We start from the raw sequence: 22244 nt of genomic DNA, 5'->3' as shown, positions 1-22244 counted from the left end.
CCTCCCCAAGAGACAGAACTGCAGATTCCCCTAAGAAGCATGGAAATGATAAGAAAATGTAAAAGCTCTGCGTGCAAACACCCTGCTATGTACTTGATGACCCCTAAGTCATTTAAGCCTCCTACCCACCCTGGGAGGATGGTGGTCTCTCCTTTACAGGTGTGTTAACAGAGGCTCAGATGGCAGAAGGTGCCTGCCCAAAGTCATACAGTAAATGGTGTTCATGGCCTTGAACCCAATTCAGGGCAGATGACAAGGCTGGACTCTGGGCAGATCCCCTGAGGCCTTCCCAGGATAGGGCCTGGGGGCTCCCCTTCTTGCCTATTCCAGGGGCCACTCTCCACTCTGTGCCGCAGACTCACCTGTCTGACAAGCCAGATCCACATCCTTTTCAAAGTCTGACTATAGGCGGAGAGGGAGAGAGCAGGTGGGCAGAGGGAGGATCAATGTATCAGGGCGGGAGGGGCTTGTCCCTCCCTACCCACCTCTGCTCAGTTGGCCTGCCAGAGAGGCTGCCATGGAATCTGCCCAACAGAACCCAAAGGGGCCCCAGATAGGTCAACCCCAGCCCCACCTTATAGGTGGGGAAACTGAGACAGCGAAAGGGCAGGACTTGGCCAGTGTCACCTAGTTGTCAGTGGCTAAGCCTAAATTAAAGCTTCTGTCCCCTCCCTACCATGGCTAGAGAGGTGGGTGGCCTGGGGGCAGGGGAGTGGAGGGGTACCCAGAATCCACCTGAGCCTGCCCAGGCCTCCACACTCACCAAGATCTGCAGCTGCCCATTCTTACACGAGTCAGGGGAGTCTTCACTCTCGTCCGCCCGGCACACGCCCATCTGGCACTTGACCACATCCTGGACCTGGGGCAGAGGGTACCTGCTGGGTCTGAGGCTGCCACAGGGGCCCAGCCACGAGTGGCTATGCCTCCCACCCTAGGCACCCAGGAAGGAAGCCCAGAAAGGAAGGAAGGTGATGACAACTGGGTTGGATCAGAGAAGAGGAGGAATCCCAGGAGACCAGAAGGCCAAGGCCAAGGCCCAGCCTGGGGTGTAGTTGATGGGGCTTGGAGCTATCATAGCTTCCACACCAAGTACTGCCCAGCTCATGGCCTGAAGTTGGGTCTTGAGGTGCTGTCCCAGATGGAACCCCACTGGTCCCTCCCAGGACCTCAGTCCTCCCCATCTGCACGGTGAGGGAAAGAGAAAGGAGGGGCATGACAGGAGGATGGGGTGATAAGGGGACAGCGAGGCCCAGCCCACCTCTCGGCGCAGGAAGCAATGCACAGCAGTAATGACAAAGCCCTGCGCGGAGTTGAAGACGGCAAAGAGGGCCTGGAAGAGGACGGAGCGGCGGTCTGTCATGGCCAGGACGGCGGACATCCAGGTGAGCGCCAGCAGGGGCAGCACCACGCAGGAGCTCCAGAGCGAGGCCCTGAGGAGGGACAGCAGCAGAGGGGACCTCAGGGTGACAATCCAAGGGACAAGGTGGGCTGGGCTGGGCTTGGGCCACCACTCAGTTTGGGGCCCTCAAACTGACCAAGACCAGCAGAGCCCCAAGTGCCAGGACCTCAGAAATGTCCCCTGGCAGAGAGGGACTGAGGAGCCAGAGAAACAGAACAGAGACAGGGTGTGGAGAACTGTGGGTCAGAGCAGGGACCAGAAGAGGTGGGAGGGACGGACACACACACACACACAGTAAGGCTGAGTGGGAGACCGAGGCGGCATCAGGCGACAGAGGTGAAGAAGGTAGGAGATAGTGGGAGAAAAGAGGAGGCGGCAGGCAGATGCAGGTGCTGGGAATTTCAGCCCCAATTTGCACAGGATCACCCGGGGAGCTTTTCAGAAATGCACAGGCCTAGGCCACCTCCTCAGAGAGTCTGATTCAGAGGCTGAGAGGATGAGGGACAGAGAGAGAGATGACAGACACAGTGAGAGAGCAGGTGAAAGATTACATAGGCAAAGCACGTGGAGGACATAACAGGGCACACATCTCTGGGGAGAAGGTAGAGCCAGCACCAGGCCAGTTAAAGCAGAGCTCTTCCCCTTGGTTTCCCAGGGAAGAGATGCCAGGCCCCCCGCAGGGGCTGCGAAGAGGACCTTGGCAGAGAGATCACAGCTGGGGCTGGGGGCAAACAGAGGTCAGGGCCAAACCCAAACGTCCAGCCTCCTTGCCAGGGAAGGGCAGGGAGGAAAAGGTAGATAGGCCTTGGCGTGAAGGCACCAGCCCCACTGCTCCCCCCTTGCTACAGCACACAGGACACAGAGGGGGCAGCTTTGCCCTATTGGACCAGGTGCTATCCCCAGCCACTCTGCTTCACAAACAACCCCAGGTCCCTAATGGGCACGGCAGGCAAGTCAGGCAGGCACAGCTCCAGAGACAGCAGAGGGTGGCCCTGTTCTGCAGAGGTAGCCAAGGGCGGCCAAGATAGAGAGCTGGGCAGGAGGCCAAGACCTGCCCTAGGGAGAGCAGTTGAGCCTGGCAGGGGGTGGGCTAGTGGTCTCCACAGCCCTCGGGGGCAAAGCCAAGACCACCAGGAGGTCTAATCACAGTAATAAGCGCTGCCATTGATAAACCGCTAATTCTTGGCCTGGCCCTGTGCTGAACACTTTACATATATTATTTCACATCGTGATCAAAACAACTCCAAGAAATAGACATGGGTATTATTATCCCAATTTACAGATGAGGAAATTGGAGTTTACCCAGTTGGGCAGAGAGGCAGAGCTGAGACAAACCCAGTTTGGCTGACTCCAAAGCCCAAGCCCTGAGGTCAGAGAGGCAGGTGCCAGTCCAAGTCACAGGGTGCTGTCTACTATGGGGAACTACCTGCCCCTGGAGGTGTGCAAGAGACAAGACTCCCATGGTCAGGGTGGCTCAGGTGGATTTCAGACCCGGGGTGGGAGGGTGAGCATGTGGCCCGTACAGATTCATGGACTCATTCCTGTCTTGCAGGGGCTGGGATTTTAAGAGTCTTGGCTGCCAGGGGGTCATGATGAAATCATTCTCTACCTCTGCGCCTCTCTGTCTCCGATTAACTATGAGATTCAGTGGCTCTGAAATTCTAAGTCTCAGACTCTATGACAGATGATAAGACTCGATGATTCACTCATTTTAACATTCTTCGTTTCTGATTGTCTTATTCTAAGATTCTATCATTCTAATTCTAAGGTTCTATGGCTCAAAAATTCAAGAGTCTAAGATTTTATGAGCCTCTGTGGGGTGAGGGTGTGAGAGGAAGACTTGTGGTTGTGCCTGGATAGAGCACGAGCTGGGGGTGGGGGCCAAGGCAAGGGCGGGCAGAAATCCAGCATCCCGGGAGACACTCACTCCTAGCTGCCCAATGCTTGAGAGTGTGTGGCAGTTGGCGAAGTGGGGCCAAGCTTTCTGGGTGCTGGGCTGATATCCCACCCCCCCACCATGGGCACTGCCCCCCATTCCTTGCCCGCCCCCACCCCCACCGCCCCCCGGGGGGCACGACTAACATGGCGTTCCTGGCCGAGGCTGAGCTGAGCAGGGGGCTGGGGACCGTTCCACACGCTGAGCAGGGGAGGAGCAGGCTGGCCCAGGGGCACCGCTCCGACCTCGGGGGGCAGCACAGACACAGGAGAAGGGGGAGGAAACACATGGGAAGCCGGGAGGGGACAGGGGCAGAATGTGCCCGAGTTGGGTGGGAGGGGGAGGGCAGATGAGAGAGAAAGAGCTGAGTTAGGGCGGGTGAGGGGCTGCCGCTGAGCACTCCAGGTGCCCACCTGGCCTGCGCCCTTGGGGCACCAAGATCGGGGAGCCCCAGTCAGTGGGCATCCTCAAGCCGAGTCTCTGAGAGAGCCCACAGCCCTCCCCCCCCCCGCACCATCCCCTAAAGCCCAGTCTCAGAGCCCCCCTTACCCGGCCCTCTGCTTCTTGGACTTGTCTGAGATGCCATCCCGAGCCATGAGCTTGTTGAAGACGATGATTCCAATGAGCATGTTCACCTGAGGCCCATGGAGAGCAGGGAGTGGGAGAAAACAGGATCACCAGGTGCCCCCTGGCAAAGGGACCCCCAGGTTGGATCTGTGGTGCAGGGAGGAGGTAGAGGGAGACAGGCTGACCCCCTGGGGCCACATCCCTCCCAGGACACTGACAGGAGCACCTACCAGGACAATGACAGCTGCGGGGCCAACAAATGCGTAGAGCAGGCCACCCTCTAGGGAGAGCCAGCAGCTGGGATGTGGGAAAGGAAAGGGCTATCAGGTACTCAGCAGGCTGCCCCCATCCTCAAACATCATCCCAGCTGCACATCTCTCAGTACCCCCGCAGGCTGGCACACTCTCATCACCAATGGGGACCCAGCCCCAGAGAAGCCCCAGACTGAGCCTCAGTCTCTCCCACAACAAAGGCCAAGAACATCAGAGCCAGTCCCCAGAGCGATGGAGAAGTAACAAGGCAGACCCCTGAGCTGGTGGTTCTCAGAAATGATCCAATCCTAGTGTATCCTTTTATAGTCAGGGAAACTGAATCTCAGAGTTAGGAAGGATTTGCCCAAAGTCTCCCAGCAGGCAGGGGCCAGCATCTCAGCTTGAGAAGGCCCAATTTCCCGAGCAAGTCTCACTGACCCCCACTACCCACCACGGGAGGCCCACGTACTAGCTGGATGTACCATATCCTTTGGTGCGGGTAAAGCCAACAGACACAGCCACCACCAGGGCAGGTAGACCTGGGGGAGTCGGGGGAACCAGAGTGAGATGGTCCCCTCATCCTCCCAGACCCCAGCCCAGCAGCCCCGTGCGAGTGGCTGAGCCTGGCCCCAGCCCTGCTCACCCCAGCCCAGGCAGAGGAAGCGCTTGCGGACGAGGCGGGTGCGCATCCGGCCAATGACAGCCAGGTAGGACTGCCAGGCCTCCGTGAGCACCCAGCAAAAGGAGGAGAGGAAAAAGAAGTGCAGGAAGGCGGCTGTCATGGTGCACACACCCTGCAGGGGGAGGAAAAGGGAGGGCATGGTCCTGAGTGAGCAGCCGCCAGGGCAGGAGGTGCCAGGCTTCCTACACCCGCTGTTGAGGGCTGCCGTGACCACCCACCTGAGCCCCGCCCCCCCAGAGGCCTGCCAGTGTCCCCTGCCTTCCTGCACCCACACACAGCACGACATGGGCCTGGTGACACACACACAGCACTCAGCATCCGGGGAGGCGGGGAGGCAGGCTGCCCACACACAGGCGGGACTTGCAGGGATGGGGACAGACAGGAGCACTGCCATGTCACAGCCGGGCGGGCTCAACGCCTGGCAGTCATGGTGCTGGCACTGTGCAGAGAAGGTTAAGGGGCAGAAGGAGCAGCCAGCAAAGGCCATCCACATGCAGGTGGCAAAGGAGGCCTCACACAGGCTCCCACATGTCACAGACACGAGGAGGCCCAGGCTCCGAAAATACCACCCGCCCAATGTGTGCACACAGGCACTCAGCACACATCCGCATTCACAGATGTACACAAACAGTCATCCCTCAAGTACACACACACCCTCTCCAACACCTTCACGTATGCTCACACACGCCTCTCACACACCCCCTCACCCCAAGACACGGCTTGAGTGTACATAAACATCAATCGCTAAGTACCAACAACAAGCTCATGCGCTGTGACCTGCTAACACTCTCCATCCGCACCCCCAAGAGCCTGCACCTGCCTTGCTCAGCACCCGGGACTGGCCCACGAGGATCAGGATGTTGGACGCCAGGATGGACAGGCAGAAGTTCAGCAAGATGATGGAGCGTTCAGATTTTATGAACCTGGAGGTCACAGCAGGCATGGATAGGGAGCTGGCCACCCTGGCCAACCCGCTGTGGCTGTCCCTCCTACCCCACCTGCCCAGCACCAGGCCTACCTCCAGAAGGCAGCATAGATGGCGAGCAGGGTAAGCAGCGCCATGCAGGATACGGCACAGCCAATCACAAGGGGCACCGAGGGGGAGCCCGCCAGTTCCAGTGTCTGGGGAAGGTGAACAGATGTTCAGATGGATTACTGGGAGAGGGGTGTCTGACACTCTCCCCATACCCTGTCTAGTAGAGCCTAGCAAACGCACCTTCCACATGCCCCTGGACAGAAGAGCACTCACCACTGGAGTCATGGGCACAGAGCTGACCCAGTCCCACAGGTGGGTATACTTACATGCAGCCACCACACTCTTCCTCACACAGGTATGCATGTATATGCAATATGAGCACAAGTTCACCCATGGTTCATACACTTCCAGACACATATCATCATCTGTGCGCACTATCACAGATGCAGAGAGTTCCCTGTACAATCATACAAGTGCACCAGCACAGATGCACATTTGGGATCACACAGGTGCCTGCCAACATGCTCACAGATGGCAGATGGCAGCCAGAGACCTCCTCCCCTGCCCCAGTCCAGGCACCTTCTTCCACTTACCAGGTCCTTGGGCGGCTGGGCCAGCACAGCAAAGGTGGACAGGTGCTGGCACTGGCAGCGGGTGTGGGCTGCCTGAGTCTCCAAGGTCTGGCAGTTCTCAGTGTCCCAGTCTCCTGAGCTGGCATCTCTTGAGTAGCAAGATAGGTGGAGTGAGCCCCAGTCCAGTTCCGCGGCCCCACCCCCAGTGCTGACCACTGCCCAAGGGGCAGGTGAAATCCAGGGCAAGGCCACATCCAAGAACCAGGCAGGTGGGAGTTCCAAGATGTACCCTTGGCCCCTTAGGCCAAAGATGGCACCAAAGAACCCTCTGGCCTTCCTAGAAGGAGGCCTTTCCTATTGGAGGGGTCCTAGGACTTCACCCTTCCCATCCAGAGGTCCTGCCCAACTCACGCTCTAGAGTAGTCCCAGCTGGCACAATGGGGATCCGTGGTGCCCTGGGGAGCAGAGGACAAGTATGAGGTGGGGGGGTCTCCACCCTTGACCACCACCCATCCTACATCACTGGCCCACACTGGTCAGAAGTTCAGCTTGTCACTGGCAGCAAACCACCACCCCATCAGATAGACCTTTGGCTGCTGGTGTTGGGGTATGCTCCGGGGTCCCAGCCTGGGCCCCACTCACGTTGATGATGTAGGAGAGCTCCACTGTGATGAGGGGCTCAGCTGGGGGCTGCGTGGGGGGCCGCACAGTCACTGTCATCACCCGGGATGTGACAGCCAGCGGAGGCCTGGGGGCAGGTACTGAGGTGAGCTCCTGCCAGCAGGTACCCAGACCCAGCCAGGAAGCCTGAAGATGCTCTGGGTGGGGATGGGGCCAAGGCCTAGGGAAGGGCCAGAGCTTGGTGGAGCCCAGGACTTCAGGTGAGGTCCGGAGCTCAGTCTATCCCTCCCTGACCTCAGCGAAGGCCCAGGGAGCTACATGAATGTCTTGAGAAGCACCTTTGTCCAAAGCCAGACGAGGGGCCCTGAGGATGCAGGAGACTGCAGATGCATCTCTCTCTGCGGCCAGCAGAGGCTCAGTCCTCCTTGCTCTCACCTAGGCCTTTTTGGGCCTCCTGCACCCCTATCACCCTCTCCCCAGGACTCACCTGGGTGGTGGCAGGATGAGGCCAAGGGTGCGGTAGAGCACAGCACCAATCACAAAGTAGGAGGACTCATCAGGGTCTGCTGGGAGGAGGCGCTGGTGGGAGTGGCCTGGGCCTGGGGGCACAGTGCCTGGGCCCCTCCCCTGGCTGGGGCTGCCAGCTGCCCCAGGAGCCACTGGCTTCCCTGGGGAGGAGAGGCTGAGCACCTCCTTGGGCAGGAAGAGGCGGTCCTCTGAGTGCCGCACCCAGTCCTTCATGCCCCGGCGGCCCCGCATGGGGAACGTGATGTCGCTGGACACGGCCGAGATGGGCTCTCGCTGAATGCTGATCACTATGGTGGGAGAGAGGGTGGGCAGACCGCACAAGATACAGAGGCAAGGGAGACAGACACAGGGAAGAGACGGGTGTGGGGGGACAGGCACCAGAGAAGTTAGATGCAGACACAAAGGCAGGTACAGACAGAGGGTGGGGGATGGGGGAGACATACATGGAGACACAGACAACAAAGATGGAGGAGAGGAAGTAACATGGAGAGAAAGATAAAAATACGGGTTACATGGAGAGCCATAGGGTCCAGAGAAGAAAACAAAGATGCCTCAAAACCATCCCTCCCTCCCAGCAACCTGGGCTCCCACCCTATGCTGCCCCCATTGCCCACCCCACCTCCCTTGTACCCAGGTTGTCTGTGACAATCAGAGAGCTTTGGAAGGCCTTGAGGGCATCGCCCACCAGGTGAATGAAGTCCTCCACGACACGGAGCAGGTGCACAGACCCAGGGGACACCTGGGGACAGAGTGTGTGTAAAGGTCTGAGGTTGGAATAGGTCACAGGGGGAGAAGCCTGGAAGCCTAGCCCCTCACCTGCTGGGCATCATCCCACTTGTCCTTGTTCTCAGCATCCACCATGAAGCTCACCACCTGGAAGAAGCGCTGGGGAGAAAGCAGTGAGTGTAAGAGGGCCCTAGACCCAGGAGACGAGGGCTTCACCATGACTGCCACACTTGCCACCCCCAGAAGACTCTGCCAGGGGACATGACATCCCCCTCAGGCTGGGGCTTCTCCTAACTCAGTCCTCCTTTCTCCCAGAGGAGCAGAGTGGCACCTGCACGTCATCAGCTGAGGGCACATAAGTGGCCCTCTTGAAGGTGTCGGTGACGTTCCTCAGAATGTCCACAGAGAAGAGCAGGTCCCCGCTGTAGTAGGTGCGCCGGGCCAGCAATTCCTGCAGGCTGCGCACCACCTGCGACATGCCCTCACCCGCCAGCATGCGCTGCCCCTTGGCCAGGTGCTCCCGCAGCTGCAGCAACAAAGGGGGCTGCAGTCAATGGGAGTGTCAGGAGCTGGGGCAGGCCCTGGCCCACTCCACCCCAGCCCACCCACCGCCTGCATCCAGGGATAGGGAGGAGAAGGAGGAAAAAGGCAGAGAGAGATGCTCAAAGGGGTTCACAGAGAGACCGAGTCCAAGAAAGAGACCCATATATAGAGAGAATCCCAGAAGGTACTTAAAAAAAGACTGAAATAGAAACACCTAGAGAAAGAAGATGCTCAGATGTACATTTCAAAGATCCCAATCACAGTATGGGAACTGGGTACCTCCCCATCCCAGAAGGATCGTGCACACAAATACACACACTCACACACACACAATCACTGACAAACACAAGCTCCAAATGCAAATGCACAAGAAATACTCTATTACAGTCATAAACAGGTGCAAACACATCACATTCACTGACACCACTCCTTGTCCCAGCCCTGGGCTGGGAACTGGGGACAAAGAAAGAAATTCGACTTTGCCTCTTCCTTCAAACAGCTCACAGTCTAGCAGAGGACACAGATACTTAGATGAGCATCATAACATGCTCTGACTGAAAAGCTTGAGGGGCTGCAGGAGCATGGAGGCAGTACAAGGGATAATGGAAGACTCTTGAGAGTTGGGCCTTGAGGTATGAGTAGGAGTTTGCCAGACAAGGAGAGTTACAGCCAGGCAGAAGTGGGAATAGCATGTGCCAAGGTATGTGGGCGTGATAGACTCAAGTTCCCTCCACCCCTCCCAGAGTCCAAGACAGACCCTGTGTAGCCCTGCCCAGCAAGGTACACTCACTGACAAGTACAGGTAGCGGTACTCATGGGAAATGCAGCGAGCAAAGCTGGGCAGCCCCCAGTACGCCACGCCTTGGGCACTGAGGAGACAGCGGCGACTGGCAGACCCTGCAGGGAAAAAGAACAGAGGGCTGGGCGTGAAAATGAGCTCTCACCCACCTTCCTCCATACTCAGGATGGAGGATCACAGAGGCTGGGGGCCTAGAAGGGAGAGCTGCCCCATCCTCACCTGAGGCATTGGGGGGGCACTTGTTGTATATGATCTCGCCAGCAGCCGCCTTCTTCCACGTCATCAGCATCACATACTCGTCCCGGCACATCTCATGGAAGGCTGTGGGGGTACAATGAGGAGCTCGGCAGGGCCCACATGCTTCCCCCTGCCCCCCAGTGTCATGCCGGGTAGTACCTGGACACCTCTTCTCACTGCAGGGCTTCACCTCTTCGCCAGTGCCCTCACAGGGATACCCCTGCGCACCAGTGGCCTGGCACATGCGGAAGCGGCGCTGCCAGCCTGTGTCACACGTCTTGGAGCACAGGCTCCATGCATTCCACGGCCCCCATTTGCCATCAGCAGCTATGGGAGAAGGGGGTGTGAGCAGTCCCAGGTGCCTCCAGGGCTGAGGCTACCACCTGCCACCCCTGCACTGAGCACTCACCCAGGCACTCAAGGTTGCTGCACGCGCGGGTGTCAGTGAGGGCACCTGTGCATGTGGCCCAGGCCGGGCCTGCCACGCTGCACTTCCGGCTGCGCTGCTGGGTCCCGTTAGCACAGGATGTGGAACACGGGCCCCAGGGACCCCATTCTAGCCACTGGCCTTCCACTGCATGGGGAGACAAAATCAGGGGTGGCTGTTGAGCAAAGAGTGTGAGGACGGGAGTGGGGGGTGCCAGAGTACTGCATTGGGCATCACAGCCTCCTGGGTGTTCAGGCCTGAGCCAGCCTAGTGCCGTGGAGAGGGGTGGATGAAAGGAGGCTGGAGTGAGCAGGTGGTGCCTGGCCTCATCAGGCTTGCCTGTTACTAGCTCCAAGAACAGGAGCACCCCTCCACTCCGCACCAAACCACACACTCTCATCTCCTGACTAGGGAAACAGGCTGCAGGGGCACCTTCTTAATTCTTCACCCACATTTAAGCTGGCTTTGGGTCCCCTCACAATCCTGCTGGCCATCAGCACCCAAGTGCTATGAACAGCAAGGGCAGTATAGGGCTAGGGATCACCTCCTGCTCTGGCAGATATGCTTCTCCAGTCTCCCCATGCTCGGTCAAGCTCCAGGGCCCCCCAGTGGCATTGGACCTGACTACGTCCCCTTGGTCTCCCGACCCCCACCCGGCTAAGCAGCGCCCGCCTGGAAGCCCACGGGTGCTACTGACCCGGGCAGGCAGCCATGCTGCAGAGTTTAGTCTGCAGCTCGGGACCCTCGCAGGCCTTGCCGCCGTGCTGGGGGGGCACGCAGGTCCGCATCCGGCTCCGGGACCCCCGCCCGCAGCTGCGGGAGCACAGGCTCCAGGACCCCCACTCCTCCCACACGCCGTGCACTGCAAGGAAGCACGTGGCTGGTGGCTGGGCGGCACCTCGGCCCCGCCCACTGCCACCGCCTGCCCATCCACCCACCAATCAGGAGCTCGGCAGCTCTGCTCCTCATTGGCTCTGCCCTGGGTTCTGTTGCCAGAAGGAACTCTCATGGCCCCAGGTCTCCGCCTTTTCACTGAGGCATGGGGAAGGCACAGGTTTCTAGTCCCAACTCACAAGGGACAGCCCCTGTGGACACCCCCACAGGGAACCTGGCCCAAGTCAGGAGGGGAGCCAGTGGTCCCCCTCCCCTAAGGGCATCGGAAAGGCCCCATAATCAATCCATTCCCCATCCCACTCCCAGCCCCAGAGCCTGAATCCAACATGGCAGGCCTGGGGCAGAAGTGCCCCTTCCGGCTCCAAGTGCATAGACAAACGAAAAGACATGAACCTCTACTTAGACACCAACACAGACAGCTCACACCTGGCACACGACTTTGCCCCGCCCCTTGCACCATTCCCCAGCCCTTTGCAAGCGCCTGCCACTCCCCCAAGCACCACAACCAATCCCCAAGTAAGACCTACTTTTAACTGACCCCTCCCCCAGGCAGGCCCTACTCTAAACCACAGCCGGCAACCTTGTGGTCTGGCCACCACTCTCTCAGGCAGCAGGGGGCAGGACCAGCTGAAGCTGCCCTGCCTCTTACAGTCAACCACCTGTCCCCGGAAGGCACATGGCAGAGGCTCAACAACTACAGTTTAATTGAGGAAGGTATAAGGATCTAGGGAAGGGCCCCAGGGGAGGAGGGTGCAGGGAGCCCAGAAGAGGCTGGGGATGATCAGCAAAGGCTTCATTTAAAAATATATATATATAGTGGCATTTGTCTTAAGTCTTGAAGGACAGGCTGAATTTCAATAGCCAAGATGGAAAGGGAGGACAGGATCAGAATAAGCAAACACAGGGAGGTAAGACAGTGCAGGCGTTGTGACTATAGCATTAGGAACGTGGAGGGCAATGAGGGTAAGAAGATGAGCTCTGATTCCCAGGACTCGGGCATCAGGGGAGTGATGTGCCCAGAATTGAGCCCACCAGAGTGGACTCTGGTCTGATTCATCTGTATCCCAGTGCCCAGCACTGATGAATGAAAAGAGAAAGCAGCCAATTCTCTTTGGCAGATTAGCCTGCCCAAGTCCCAGGCAGGACATAGCCCTGCAGGCAGACCGGGGTGGGGAGGAGGGCAGGCATACCTGGGCAGGTAGCTGAATTGTTGCAGGGCCGGGTCTCCCGAAGGGGCCCGCTGCACAGGGTCCCATAGGGGGAGGACACACAGGAGCGGGTCCGCACCTGCAGACCCTGCCCACACGTCAGGGAACACACGCTCCACGGGGACCACTCCTCAGCCGCCGGGTCACCTATGAGAGAGGGACAGCGTCGACGGCAGGGAGCACCTCCCAAGAACTCAGCCTCATAGGGGCGGGGGGAAAAGCACCAGCAAGGTGGGTGCAGGCATTTGAGTGACATTCCTACCCTGACCCCAAGTGACAGGCTCTTAGAAAGTAACCCAGCCCTACCCACAGGCCTCAAGTGGCAGAGAGACATGACTGAGCTCCAGGACATAGACAGACGGGCACACGCCAAGCACACATGCCACCAGACACCACATAGTCGGGCCCCCGCCACAGAGGAAGGGAGGCGGGCCCGAGTTACCTGTCTGTGCCATGTATAGCCCAGGCTCATCTGCAGACCTTGGCCACTGCGTTTTCACCTTCGGTTCCTCTTCCGGCTCCTCACCTGGAACACGGACGGAGGTGATGGCAGGGGCTCAGCCAAGGCCAGCTCTGTCCTGCCAGAATGCTGCAGCGAGGGTAGCCCTGCCCACCCTCAGCCTGGGGGTCTGGTACTGACTGCAGGCAAGACTGAGAGAGCAGTACATCCAATCCCGTCCCCTCCCATTTTACAAAGGAGGAAACCGTTCAGAAGGCCACAGGACTCATCCAAGCCTCACAACCATTTTTGCTTTCTCTTTCCTCAACTAGACCTGGGGGAGAGTGGAGGGGAGTGGCCGTTCGCATCAGTGAGCTCTGGGTGACACTTGTGTGCCTAGTCCTTTCCATACATTATCTCTCTCCTTTAGTGCCCTCAATGGGCTCTATCATCTCTATTTATCAGGCCAGAGAGGGCAAGTGAATTATCTAAGACCACCCAGCTCACATAGCCAAAGTCCGAAGCTCACAATCTTTCCCCCTGATTCCTAGGGCTGGCAGGACAGCCCAAGTGGGTAGCAGAGACCAGCCCTTAGTCTGCCTCTGGGGCATGGTTTATGCCAAGCCAGGCGCTAGGTCCTGGGACCATATTCTGCTCCCCAAGCAGCATCGGACTATGACCTGGAGGCAAAGGTCAGAATGCTGCTCCCCTAAGACCCAAGGGCCCCCAGCAGGTAGCTACATCCAAAAGACCCTCCTTCCTGCTGCTCCCAGGCCCAGGCAAGCAGCAGTTGCTTCAGGAGGCAGTAGCTCATCAGGCTCTTGGCCGCTCTAATTTATGCGTCTGGTCTATGCCTTAGAAGTGTCGCCAACCCTGGAGGAGGGGCTGGGAGGCTCCATATCTCCAAAGCCTGCCCCTTCTGCACAGACATGAGCTCATTCCAGGCCCTCCCCCGTGCACTAAGGGGGAAGGAAGGCCTGAGTGCAGAGGGGAAAAGCCCCACCCACTCAGAGGCTGCTGGGCAGGTGGGATTGGAACAACATCCGCAGATAGGACTCAGCCCAGGCTGCTCTAGATGAGAAGGAACTCTTCTCTCATTTTTCTGAAAGCCAGGTTGGCACTGTGAACAGGCACTCTGAGTCTGAATGGCTCCAGGAACTGGATGGCACAAAGAGTTAAGCGTTTAACTACTAGCTGAAAGGTTGGTGGTTTGAACCCACCCAGAGGCGCCTTGGAGGACAGGCCAACAATCTGCTTCCAAAAGATCACAGCCTTGAAAACTCTATGGAGCAGTGCTACTTTGCACACATGGAATCACCATGAATCAGAACCAACTCGATGGCAACTAATAATAAAAAGAGCTACACTGCCCTGTGCCTGCTGCCCAGTCCCGTGTAAGCATCAGAGAGAAAGCTCTTCCTGATAAGGCACGAGGAGGGCCACCCCAGGCAAAGCTGCTGCCCAGAGGGTCCTGAACCGCCACCCAGCCCAGCTTCCAGTCCCGTCGACTTCAGTGCCATTCCCTACACTTCCACTCCCAGTGCCAGGGCCCACTCCACATTCCTGAACTTCTCTACCCATCATTAGATCAGGACCGCAGGACTATTTGGGGTCAGGCAACCCTGGCTCCTAACCAGGGCTTTGGCACTGATTAGCCCTCTTCACCTCTCTGACCCTGCCTTCTCCTCTGTGGAACAGTCATCAAACACCCACCCCCACCTCGAGGGCTGATGCAAGGACTCCATGCCATGAGGCCCTGAAGTACTCAGCATCATGCTTGGCATGTGCAAGTGCTCAGAAGGCAGAAACTATCATTTATTTTTGTCAACTCTCCTCCCCTCCCAACCCCCCCAACACACACACACACGCACACGTGCGCACACACATACGCACACACACGCACACACACACGCCATCCTTTAGGCCCCTGGACCTACTGCCTTTGTGCAGCATCACAATCCCTCCTGGCTTTGCTTCAGACCCTGCCTCGGCTGGGACAGAAGAGAAGGTGTCAGTGGCATGCCTGCCAGCTCCTGAGTCCCTTCACCCAGCCCTCCACCACACCCACTCAGCCAGTCCCCAGACCTGGAGCCTTGTGACAAGCCGCCTTCTCCACGCCCACCCCCAGGCTGCTGAAGAAATCCACAGCTGTGCCAACTGGCACCATGACAGATTCAGTGGCTCCGTGTCCACCAGGTGCCCAGGGCTTCTCAGCAGCCCTTCTCAGCTCCCTTCCTTCACCATGCCCCCACTGGGCACTACAGGCTTTGACCTCTCCCCCCAAGGCCACCTGCCCTCCCCTCTTGAAACAGCCTCCTTCACAGAGAAACCACAAGTTGACTTCTTGCCCTGTCCCTTCAACTCCCAACATTTCTGCAGCACGCCAGCCTGTCTTCCTCGCCAGTGCCTCCTCCCTGCAAAGGGCAGCTCTTCAGCCTGGTCCTGCACCTTCTTCTCCTATCTTCCCGAGGAGGCTCCATGCCTTGTCCTCCCTGTCACCAGCATGCCATCAGCATTCTCTCCTCCTGGCAGCCCATGAACCACCTAGGCCTCTTCTGTGCTGGGGGAACCCCCCATCAAGCCTCCTTCCTTCTCCAGCTACTGCCCCCAGCTTCTCACCACCATCAAAGAGTGGTCTACCAGCTGGCACTCTAGTTTCTCACCTGCCATTCACTTCTTGACTCAAATGTCACCTCCCCTGTTAATCCACTGCAGTCTGGCTTCTGCTCACATCTCTGGCTGAAACTGTTCTTAACAAAGTTGTCAGCATCCTGCTTGTTGCTAAAGCCTTTGGATACTTTGCAGGCTTGGTTGCACTTGACCTCTCAGCAGCATTTGGCCCTGTTGACTACTCCCTCCTTGAAATACTTCCTTCCTTGACTCTCCTAATTTCCTTCTATCTCTCTGGCTACTCGGTCCCAGTGTCCTTGGCTGGTCTATCTTCCTCCTTCTTTCCCCATCAGGTATCCATGCTCAGTCCTGTTCTCACTGCCCATCCATCTTCAAGGCTTGGTTAACCACTGCTCCCAGGTCATTATCCCCAGCCCTCCAGAATAGCCCTCTGGACAGGGCTCTCAGGCACAACATAACAGAATCATCATCTGGTCTCCACTCACTACCTGCTTGTTCCTATGTTCTTTCCCTGGAAAACTCCTACTCATCCTTCAAAACCCACCTCAAATGTCCTCTCCACTATACAGCTTTCCCTATTCCCTACTCCCTGGACAGAGTTGGCTGCCCTCTGTTCTACATGCCCTTTTATCATAGACAGTTCTGTCTGAATCCCACTCCTGGGAGTTCTTTGAGGGGAAGGCTGTGTGTGAGTCATCTCCCTGGTCTCAGTGAATGCCATCCCAGAACCCAGTTTAAAGATATATCGATAACACCAATGAACACACTATTCCTGGCTCCCCCCACTTCCATGGGGTCACAGGAAACAGTCATTTGTAATCTTGCCACCCCATGTAAAAATATCAGCTCTGCCCACCAACACCAGCATCACCAATTAGACAAATCAGGCTTTACTGCAGGTACTGTGAAGACAGGCTCCCAGACAGGGCTCTGGGGCCTCAACCTAGACCACCCCAAGCCTGACACCCATTTACTAATAAGTACTCTGAAGACACTGTTGCAGGTCCAGCTGAGAGTCCTCTCATCCAGTTCCTATTTCGGCATCTCATCCATCACCCTCTGTGGCAACCCCCTCCCACTCATCCACTGGCCCATCAGAAAAAGGAAATGAAGAACAGCCTGAGCTGCTTGTCATGGATTCACACTGGTGCCTGTGGTCCCCATGTTCTCTGCCAACCACTCACCAGTCATTTGCTGGCCAGTCCCACTATTTAACCACAGGTGATGTCAGTGGTTTCCAGAATCTACTGTATCTGAACATAAGAGCATGTCCCCAGGTCTCTTGAGTAGCTCCCTTATCCCCTGGGGTTGCTTTTACGGCCCTGGGCTGGTACAGAGAAAGGAAGGAATATGCCCAAAGCCACCACCTGGGGCCTATGATGACTATGCCTGCCTTTCCATACTTCATCCCTTCTCTCTCAAAGGCGGGGCCAGCAATTAAACCCCACCACCACAACAACAATGTAAAGGCCACTCTCCCTGAAGGGGGAAGAAAACAGAGATGACCAGAGGTGTCATTTACTGGATGAAATATTGATTCAACGCATGCCACATGCAGCCCTCAACCAGCTCTGGTTCCAGAACAAGGGAAGCAGAGCCAGGCAGGGTCCAGGAGGACACAGACGAGTCCAGGAAGGGGTGAAGGTACCCCTATCCCCCCGAGTGTCCAGCCAGTGAGCCCGGCTGGGTGCTCGCCATCCTGCAGCTGATCAGATTTCTCGCCTGGCTGCCAGTTGTGGGTTTAGACAGCGTCTGCTGTGTGGGACATGCTTCCCCCACTCAGCCACTGATGACCTCTTACACATTTGTATTGTTTTCAATAAGATAATATTTAGTAAACAACTCCTACAATCATTGTGTGCTCTAGATCATCTCATTGAAGCCTCACTAGGGCAAGTTTCCCCCATTTTACTAAGAGGAATGAGATTCACACTGCAGAGAGGCTGTGGTGGGATTTGAACCCAGTCCTGCACTGGCTCTGACCAACTTACAACTAAATTTGGGCCTCCTTGGAGAAGCCTTCCCTAATTCCCATGGGCACCAAGTCACTAACCTCCCTCCAAAGCCCCTGGTACTTGCCTCCTGACATCATACCATTTTCTAATTGTTCCTTTGCCTATCTGACCCCTTCCTCACCAGGATGTGAACTTGATTCTCCTCTGTAGCCGCTGAAATGATCCTATGGGAACCCAGCTGCAACCATAAGACTCCCCTTCTGAGGAATCTTCAGTTGCCCCCCACTGCTACAATTTACAGTATAAACATCAGAGCCTGGCATTCGAGCCCACATGCTCCAGACCCTGCTGACCCATCCAGTCTTGTTTTCCTTAACTACCATGCAACCAAGCACATCACAAGGCCATGAGGGTCAGTGAGCGGGAAGGGCACAGATTTTAGAGACAGGCAGGTGAGAGTTTGATTTTCAGCTTTGCCACTGTCTTGCTGTGTGCCCTCGGGCAAATCACTTCACCTTGCAGAGTTTCAGATTCTTCAACTGCAAATAAAGATGGCACTTCCCATCACTTAGGTTCACTATGAGGTTTAAATGAGACAAGAGATACGGACCACCTGGAGTACAATAAGCTCTCAATGAAAATGAGTTGTCACCCCCTTCTTGTTATCCCTGGAACATGCAAATGTTTTCTTCCCCCACGCATCTGAGTATGCTTATTCTCTTCCCCTGGAATGTTCTTCCTCCATCTCAGTCCCAAATCTTCTACATGTCAAATGCGACCTCCTCCAGGAAGCCGTCCTAGCCTGGCCCCTTCTTCATATCCTAAGCCCCAGGCCTCCTCTTGCTCCAGCTGGAAGTATCCGGGGTTCATCCCTCTTGTGGGTCCTGAGGAAGGTCTCATTGCCCTGTCCCTTTCACAGGCAGGGCCTAGCCCTAGGCAGTCGGACACAGGACAGCAACTTAGCAACATAGGCCAGCTATCCCTGGGAGTTCCCACCTCAATCACACAGAGGTCACCTTGTTTCACCTCTGGCACAGGCGTGTGGGAGGGTGCACAGGCTCTCTGCTGCTTGAGCAGGACTGCAGATACCTGCTACTCTGCTCCACAGACCCTGCCCCCCAAAATCCCACAGTCCAGCCCCCTCAGCCTTCTTTGTCATGAATGTGTTAAAAATAACCATGATAATCATCACTTCCACAGGCAGAGAGCATTGTGATTTACAAAGCAGTTCTCCCTTCCCAGGGCTTTGTATACCCTCCCTGAGGCCGGACCTAGAGTCTAGAGCAAGCACCAACTGAGCCCTTTGAAACCTAGCTCTGTCCTACCCTCCATGGCTTCCCTGCCCTAGCAGCACTTTGCACACTCCACAGTGCATCAGAATCGTGGGGGCCAGGGAGTGGGAGGAGGGAAGCAGCCTTTGAAAATTTCAGGCTCTACCCCTGTAGTCCAATGCAACCCCCTAGGAGAACTATAAGACCAGACACCCAGACAGAAGGCCAGTTCCCCCTCTAATGACTCTTCCTCCCCAGGCCCCACTGCCTGCCTATCCACTCAGCCTCCCACGAGAACTAGCCAGATCACTGCCACCTCCCCCATATGGCAAGGAGTCCTCCAGAGCAGGGATATCTGACTCACCCTGCCTCCCCCATGCCCAGCATCTTGCTGCTTTAAAGCCCTTGGTTAACAGGACAAGGTGCTGGGGCCTTAGGGTGGCAGTCAAGGCTGGCCCATGTCCTTGGCCCCACCTTCCACCACTGGGACTACCGTCAAGCAACTCCATCTACTTATAGCTCCCTACACTCAGCATGTTTCACACCTCCACGCCTTTGCACAGGCTGTTTCCTCTACCTCGAAAGCCCTTCTCCATCTTGTCTGCCTCATGCAGGGTTTCCCAAAGTGTGGGGTGGGAGATGACTCGAGGTGGCTCACAAAGGCACCATTAAACAAAGACCACGGATTGAATAAAGATCATGAATTGAGGAAGTTAGTCCTTTTCCAGGTCTCTTTTAATTAATCAGGGTGACTAATTGCCAATTAGAAAGTGCTTGGTTGTTAACCTAAAAAAGTTGGTGTTTCAAACCCATCAGCCACTCCACAGGAGAAGGATGAGGCAGTCTGCTCCTGTAAAGATTTACAGCCTTGGAAACCTATGGGGCAGTTCTACTCTGTCCTCTAGGGTTGCTATGACTCAGAACTGACTCAACAGCAGTGGGTTTTATTTGCCAGTTTGCCTGGGATAGTCTGGTTTATGCTCTGATGTCATTAATGGTACATATTTTCCTCCATTCCCCCCCCGCCAGTCTCGAGTACTGCTGTTTAGATAATGTCATATGGTCACCTTACTATTAATCCTTCCAAGTTCAAAAACAAAAAAAGAAAAAGAAAAAAACCAGACTCAATGCCAGCAAGTCAATCCCAACTCAGTCACATAATGACCCTCACTGAGATTCTGAGGCTGTTAAATCTTTACGGAAGTAGATTGCCCTATCTTCCTTCCATGGAGCAGCTGGTGGGTTTGAACCACTGACCCTCTGGTTAGCAGCCAAATGCCTTATCCACTACACCAAGACAAAGTCTGTGTGGTGCTAGACTTTAACACATCTCCAACACTTGGTAATTTCTCTTTCTAACAAACTGAGAGGAGAAAACAGCATCTAGCTAGAATTTAATAATGCAGCTTTGTTTTCATTTTGGTTGTTTCTTTGGTTATATTCTATTTAAGGTAAGTGGTACTCTTTTTCCACTTAGGATATAAAATTTCTTTTTCAGACATACTAAATTTAAAAAGTGATTCAATTTAAGAAAAACTTCACAGGCTAATGAATTTCTATTCTCTCCTCAAAACCCAACTCAGAGTCATCTTTTTTAGACATTTCCACCCCTTCATGGTTTAATCCCCCACTCTCCCTCCTCCCTTGACATCAACACAGAGTACTACCATACCTATCACACTAATTATGACAGCACAGCAACTAGTTAGTAGGGATTTACCATGTGGCAGGCACTATGCTAAGCACATTACCCACACTCTTTTGTTGATGTCTCCAAATTACCCTGTGGAATAGCTCTCACTGTTCCCATTATTAACAAGCTCTGGTGGTTCAGTGGTTAAAGCATTTGGCTGCTAACCAAAAGGTCAGAGGCTCAAACCCACCAGAAATTCTGAAGGAAAAATATGAGGCAGTCTGCTTCTGTAAAGATTTACAGCCTTGGGGCAGTTCTACTTAGTCTCATAGGGTTGCTATGAGTCTGAATCAACTCAACAGCAGTGGAGTTTTTGGTTTTTTTTTTTTTTTTAATCCCCATTATTTGTTGCTAGCTTCTTTCAAGTCAACCCCTGACTCATGGCAACCCCGTGCACAATGGAATAAAATGCTGCCTGGTTCTGTACCAAGCTATTCCCACAACTGGTTATAGATCGGACTATTGTCATCCATAGGGTTTTTTGTTTGTTTTGTTGTGGTTTTTTTCCCATAATATTTTATTGAGTTTTTTTATGACAGTTTACACAGCAAGTTAGGTTCCCATTTGACAATTTCCACACAAGTTGTTCTGCAACATTAGGTACATTTCTCACAATGTAACATTCTCTTTAATTGTGTTCTGGTTTGTTCCCCTTCTAGTACTCTAGTTTCCCTGCCCCTTTATCTTCTCATCTTTTCTCTTGAGTTATTGTTGTCCTTTGGTGTCACACTGATAGTTTTTAAGTAGGACACGATTTATGGGTGATATCTTTATTTTACGTGCCACTCTGCTATTTCACTAAAAGGGATCTCAGGCTTGGTTCTAGCTTTAAAGAGTACCTTGGAACAATAGTTCCAGGTAATCCTTTGTTCTCTGCTGTTCTAGTTCGTCTTTTATTTTTTTTCTTTAAGAATTTGAGTTCTGTTGCGCATTTTTCTTCCATTCCATCAAAGACTAATTATTGTGACCCCGGTCAGAACAACAGTCAGTGCTGGTAGCTGGGCACCATCTAGTTCTTCTGGTCTCAGGGTAGATAAGGTTCATGTAGACTTGTTTCTTTTCTGTGCTTTTGGTTTACCTTCTTACTGTTTTGCTCAGACTAGTAGAGGGTATAGTTATGTCTTCGATGGTTGCAAACAAGCTTTTAAGACCCCAGACGTTACTTACTTCACTAAGATACAGATCATAATTTTATGAACTATGTTATGCCAACTGACTGAGCTATCCCATGGGACTATGATCCAAAGCCATCAAACTCAAAATGCCAATGGTGGAAGGTATTTGGGAAGGTATTTGATTATGTCTGAGGAGTATCTGTATTTGTGTCCTCAATAAATATATGTGCCTGTACCCACATATTTGTAGCTTACTCGTACCTATAGACACTTCTAAGGAGCTCTGGTGGCACAGTACATAAGGTATTAACCAGCAGGTTGTTGGTTCAAACCTACCAGCCACTCTGCAGGGGGAAGATGAGGCAATCTACTTCCATAAAGATTTACAACCTTGGGGAAGGAGCCGGCAAGATGGCGGACTAGCCAGAAAGACTTCACAGACCCTCTTCAACAAAGAAAAGGGAAACCAATTAACACAGACACAGAAGATAATACTGGACCCCTGAGCCTTGAAGGGAAGGATACAGAAGTGGACTAAACCCCAACTAGCGGAAGAATTTGCGTGAAAATATCAAAAACGGAGACAGATGGAGCTGTGGTCTGGCAGCGATCCTGACGGCACAGATAGCTTGGAGATTCCCGAGTGGTGGTAGGACCTAAGAATTAACCTAAAAATCACCCTGCTAGCCAGGGACTGCATGGAGGACTGTGCATGGTGGATGGGGAACAAACGGAGAAGGTAAAGAGAAAGGTGGGCTGAGCTGTGGACTTTTG

At 54.8% G+C, this 22244-nt stretch overlaps 1 protein-coding gene across 1 annotated transcript in view; it reads right to left on the bottom strand.

The window, feature by feature from the left end:
• Window positions 1-22244, bottom strand: part of ADGRB2 (adhesion G protein-coupled receptor B2) — a 42480-nt gene that overhangs the window by 5570 nt on the left and 14666 nt on the right. The window contains exons 2-25 of the mRNA XM_007954122.2: window positions 12809-12892; window positions 12349-12513; window positions 10962-11126; window positions 10247-10411; window positions 9997-10164; window positions 9820-9921; window positions 9592-9698; window positions 8590-8784; window positions 8349-8417; window positions 8163-8271; window positions 7492-7819; window positions 7026-7131; window positions 6795-6838; window positions 6405-6531; window positions 5854-5957; window positions 5656-5758; window positions 4797-4947; window positions 4623-4692; window positions 4133-4199; window positions 3885-3970; window positions 3482-3580; window positions 1259-1430; window positions 764-859; window positions 363-402 (exon numbers count right to left, since the gene is read on the bottom strand). Of these exons, the coding sequence (XP_007952313.1) occupies window positions 363-402; window positions 764-859; window positions 1259-1430; window positions 3482-3580; window positions 3885-3970; window positions 4133-4199; window positions 4623-4692; window positions 4797-4947; window positions 5656-5758; window positions 5854-5957; window positions 6405-6531; window positions 6795-6838; window positions 7026-7131; window positions 7492-7819; window positions 8163-8271; window positions 8349-8417; window positions 8590-8784; window positions 9592-9698; window positions 9820-9921; window positions 9997-10164; window positions 10247-10411; window positions 10962-11126; window positions 12349-12513; window positions 12809-12892 (2922 nt within the window). The remainder of the gene's footprint in view (window positions 1-362; window positions 403-763; window positions 860-1258; window positions 1431-3481; window positions 3581-3884; window positions 3971-4132; window positions 4200-4622; window positions 4693-4796; window positions 4948-5655; window positions 5759-5853; window positions 5958-6404; window positions 6532-6794; window positions 6839-7025; window positions 7132-7491; window positions 7820-8162; window positions 8272-8348; window positions 8418-8589; window positions 8785-9591; window positions 9699-9819; window positions 9922-9996; window positions 10165-10246; window positions 10412-10961; window positions 11127-12348; window positions 12514-12808; window positions 12893-22244) is intronic.

This window comes from Orycteropus afer, unplaced genomic scaffold (genome assembly GCF_000298275.1).
Source record: "Orycteropus afer afer isolate SDZICR_OR568_19922 unplaced genomic scaffold, OryAfe1.0 scaffold00433, whole genome shotgun sequence".
Classification (NCBI taxonomy): domain Eukaryota; kingdom Metazoa; phylum Chordata; class Mammalia; order Tubulidentata; family Orycteropodidae; genus Orycteropus; species Orycteropus afer.
The sequence above is the reverse complement of the archived record's forward strand: the minus strand, read 5'-3'. Positions and strand labels throughout refer to the sequence as shown.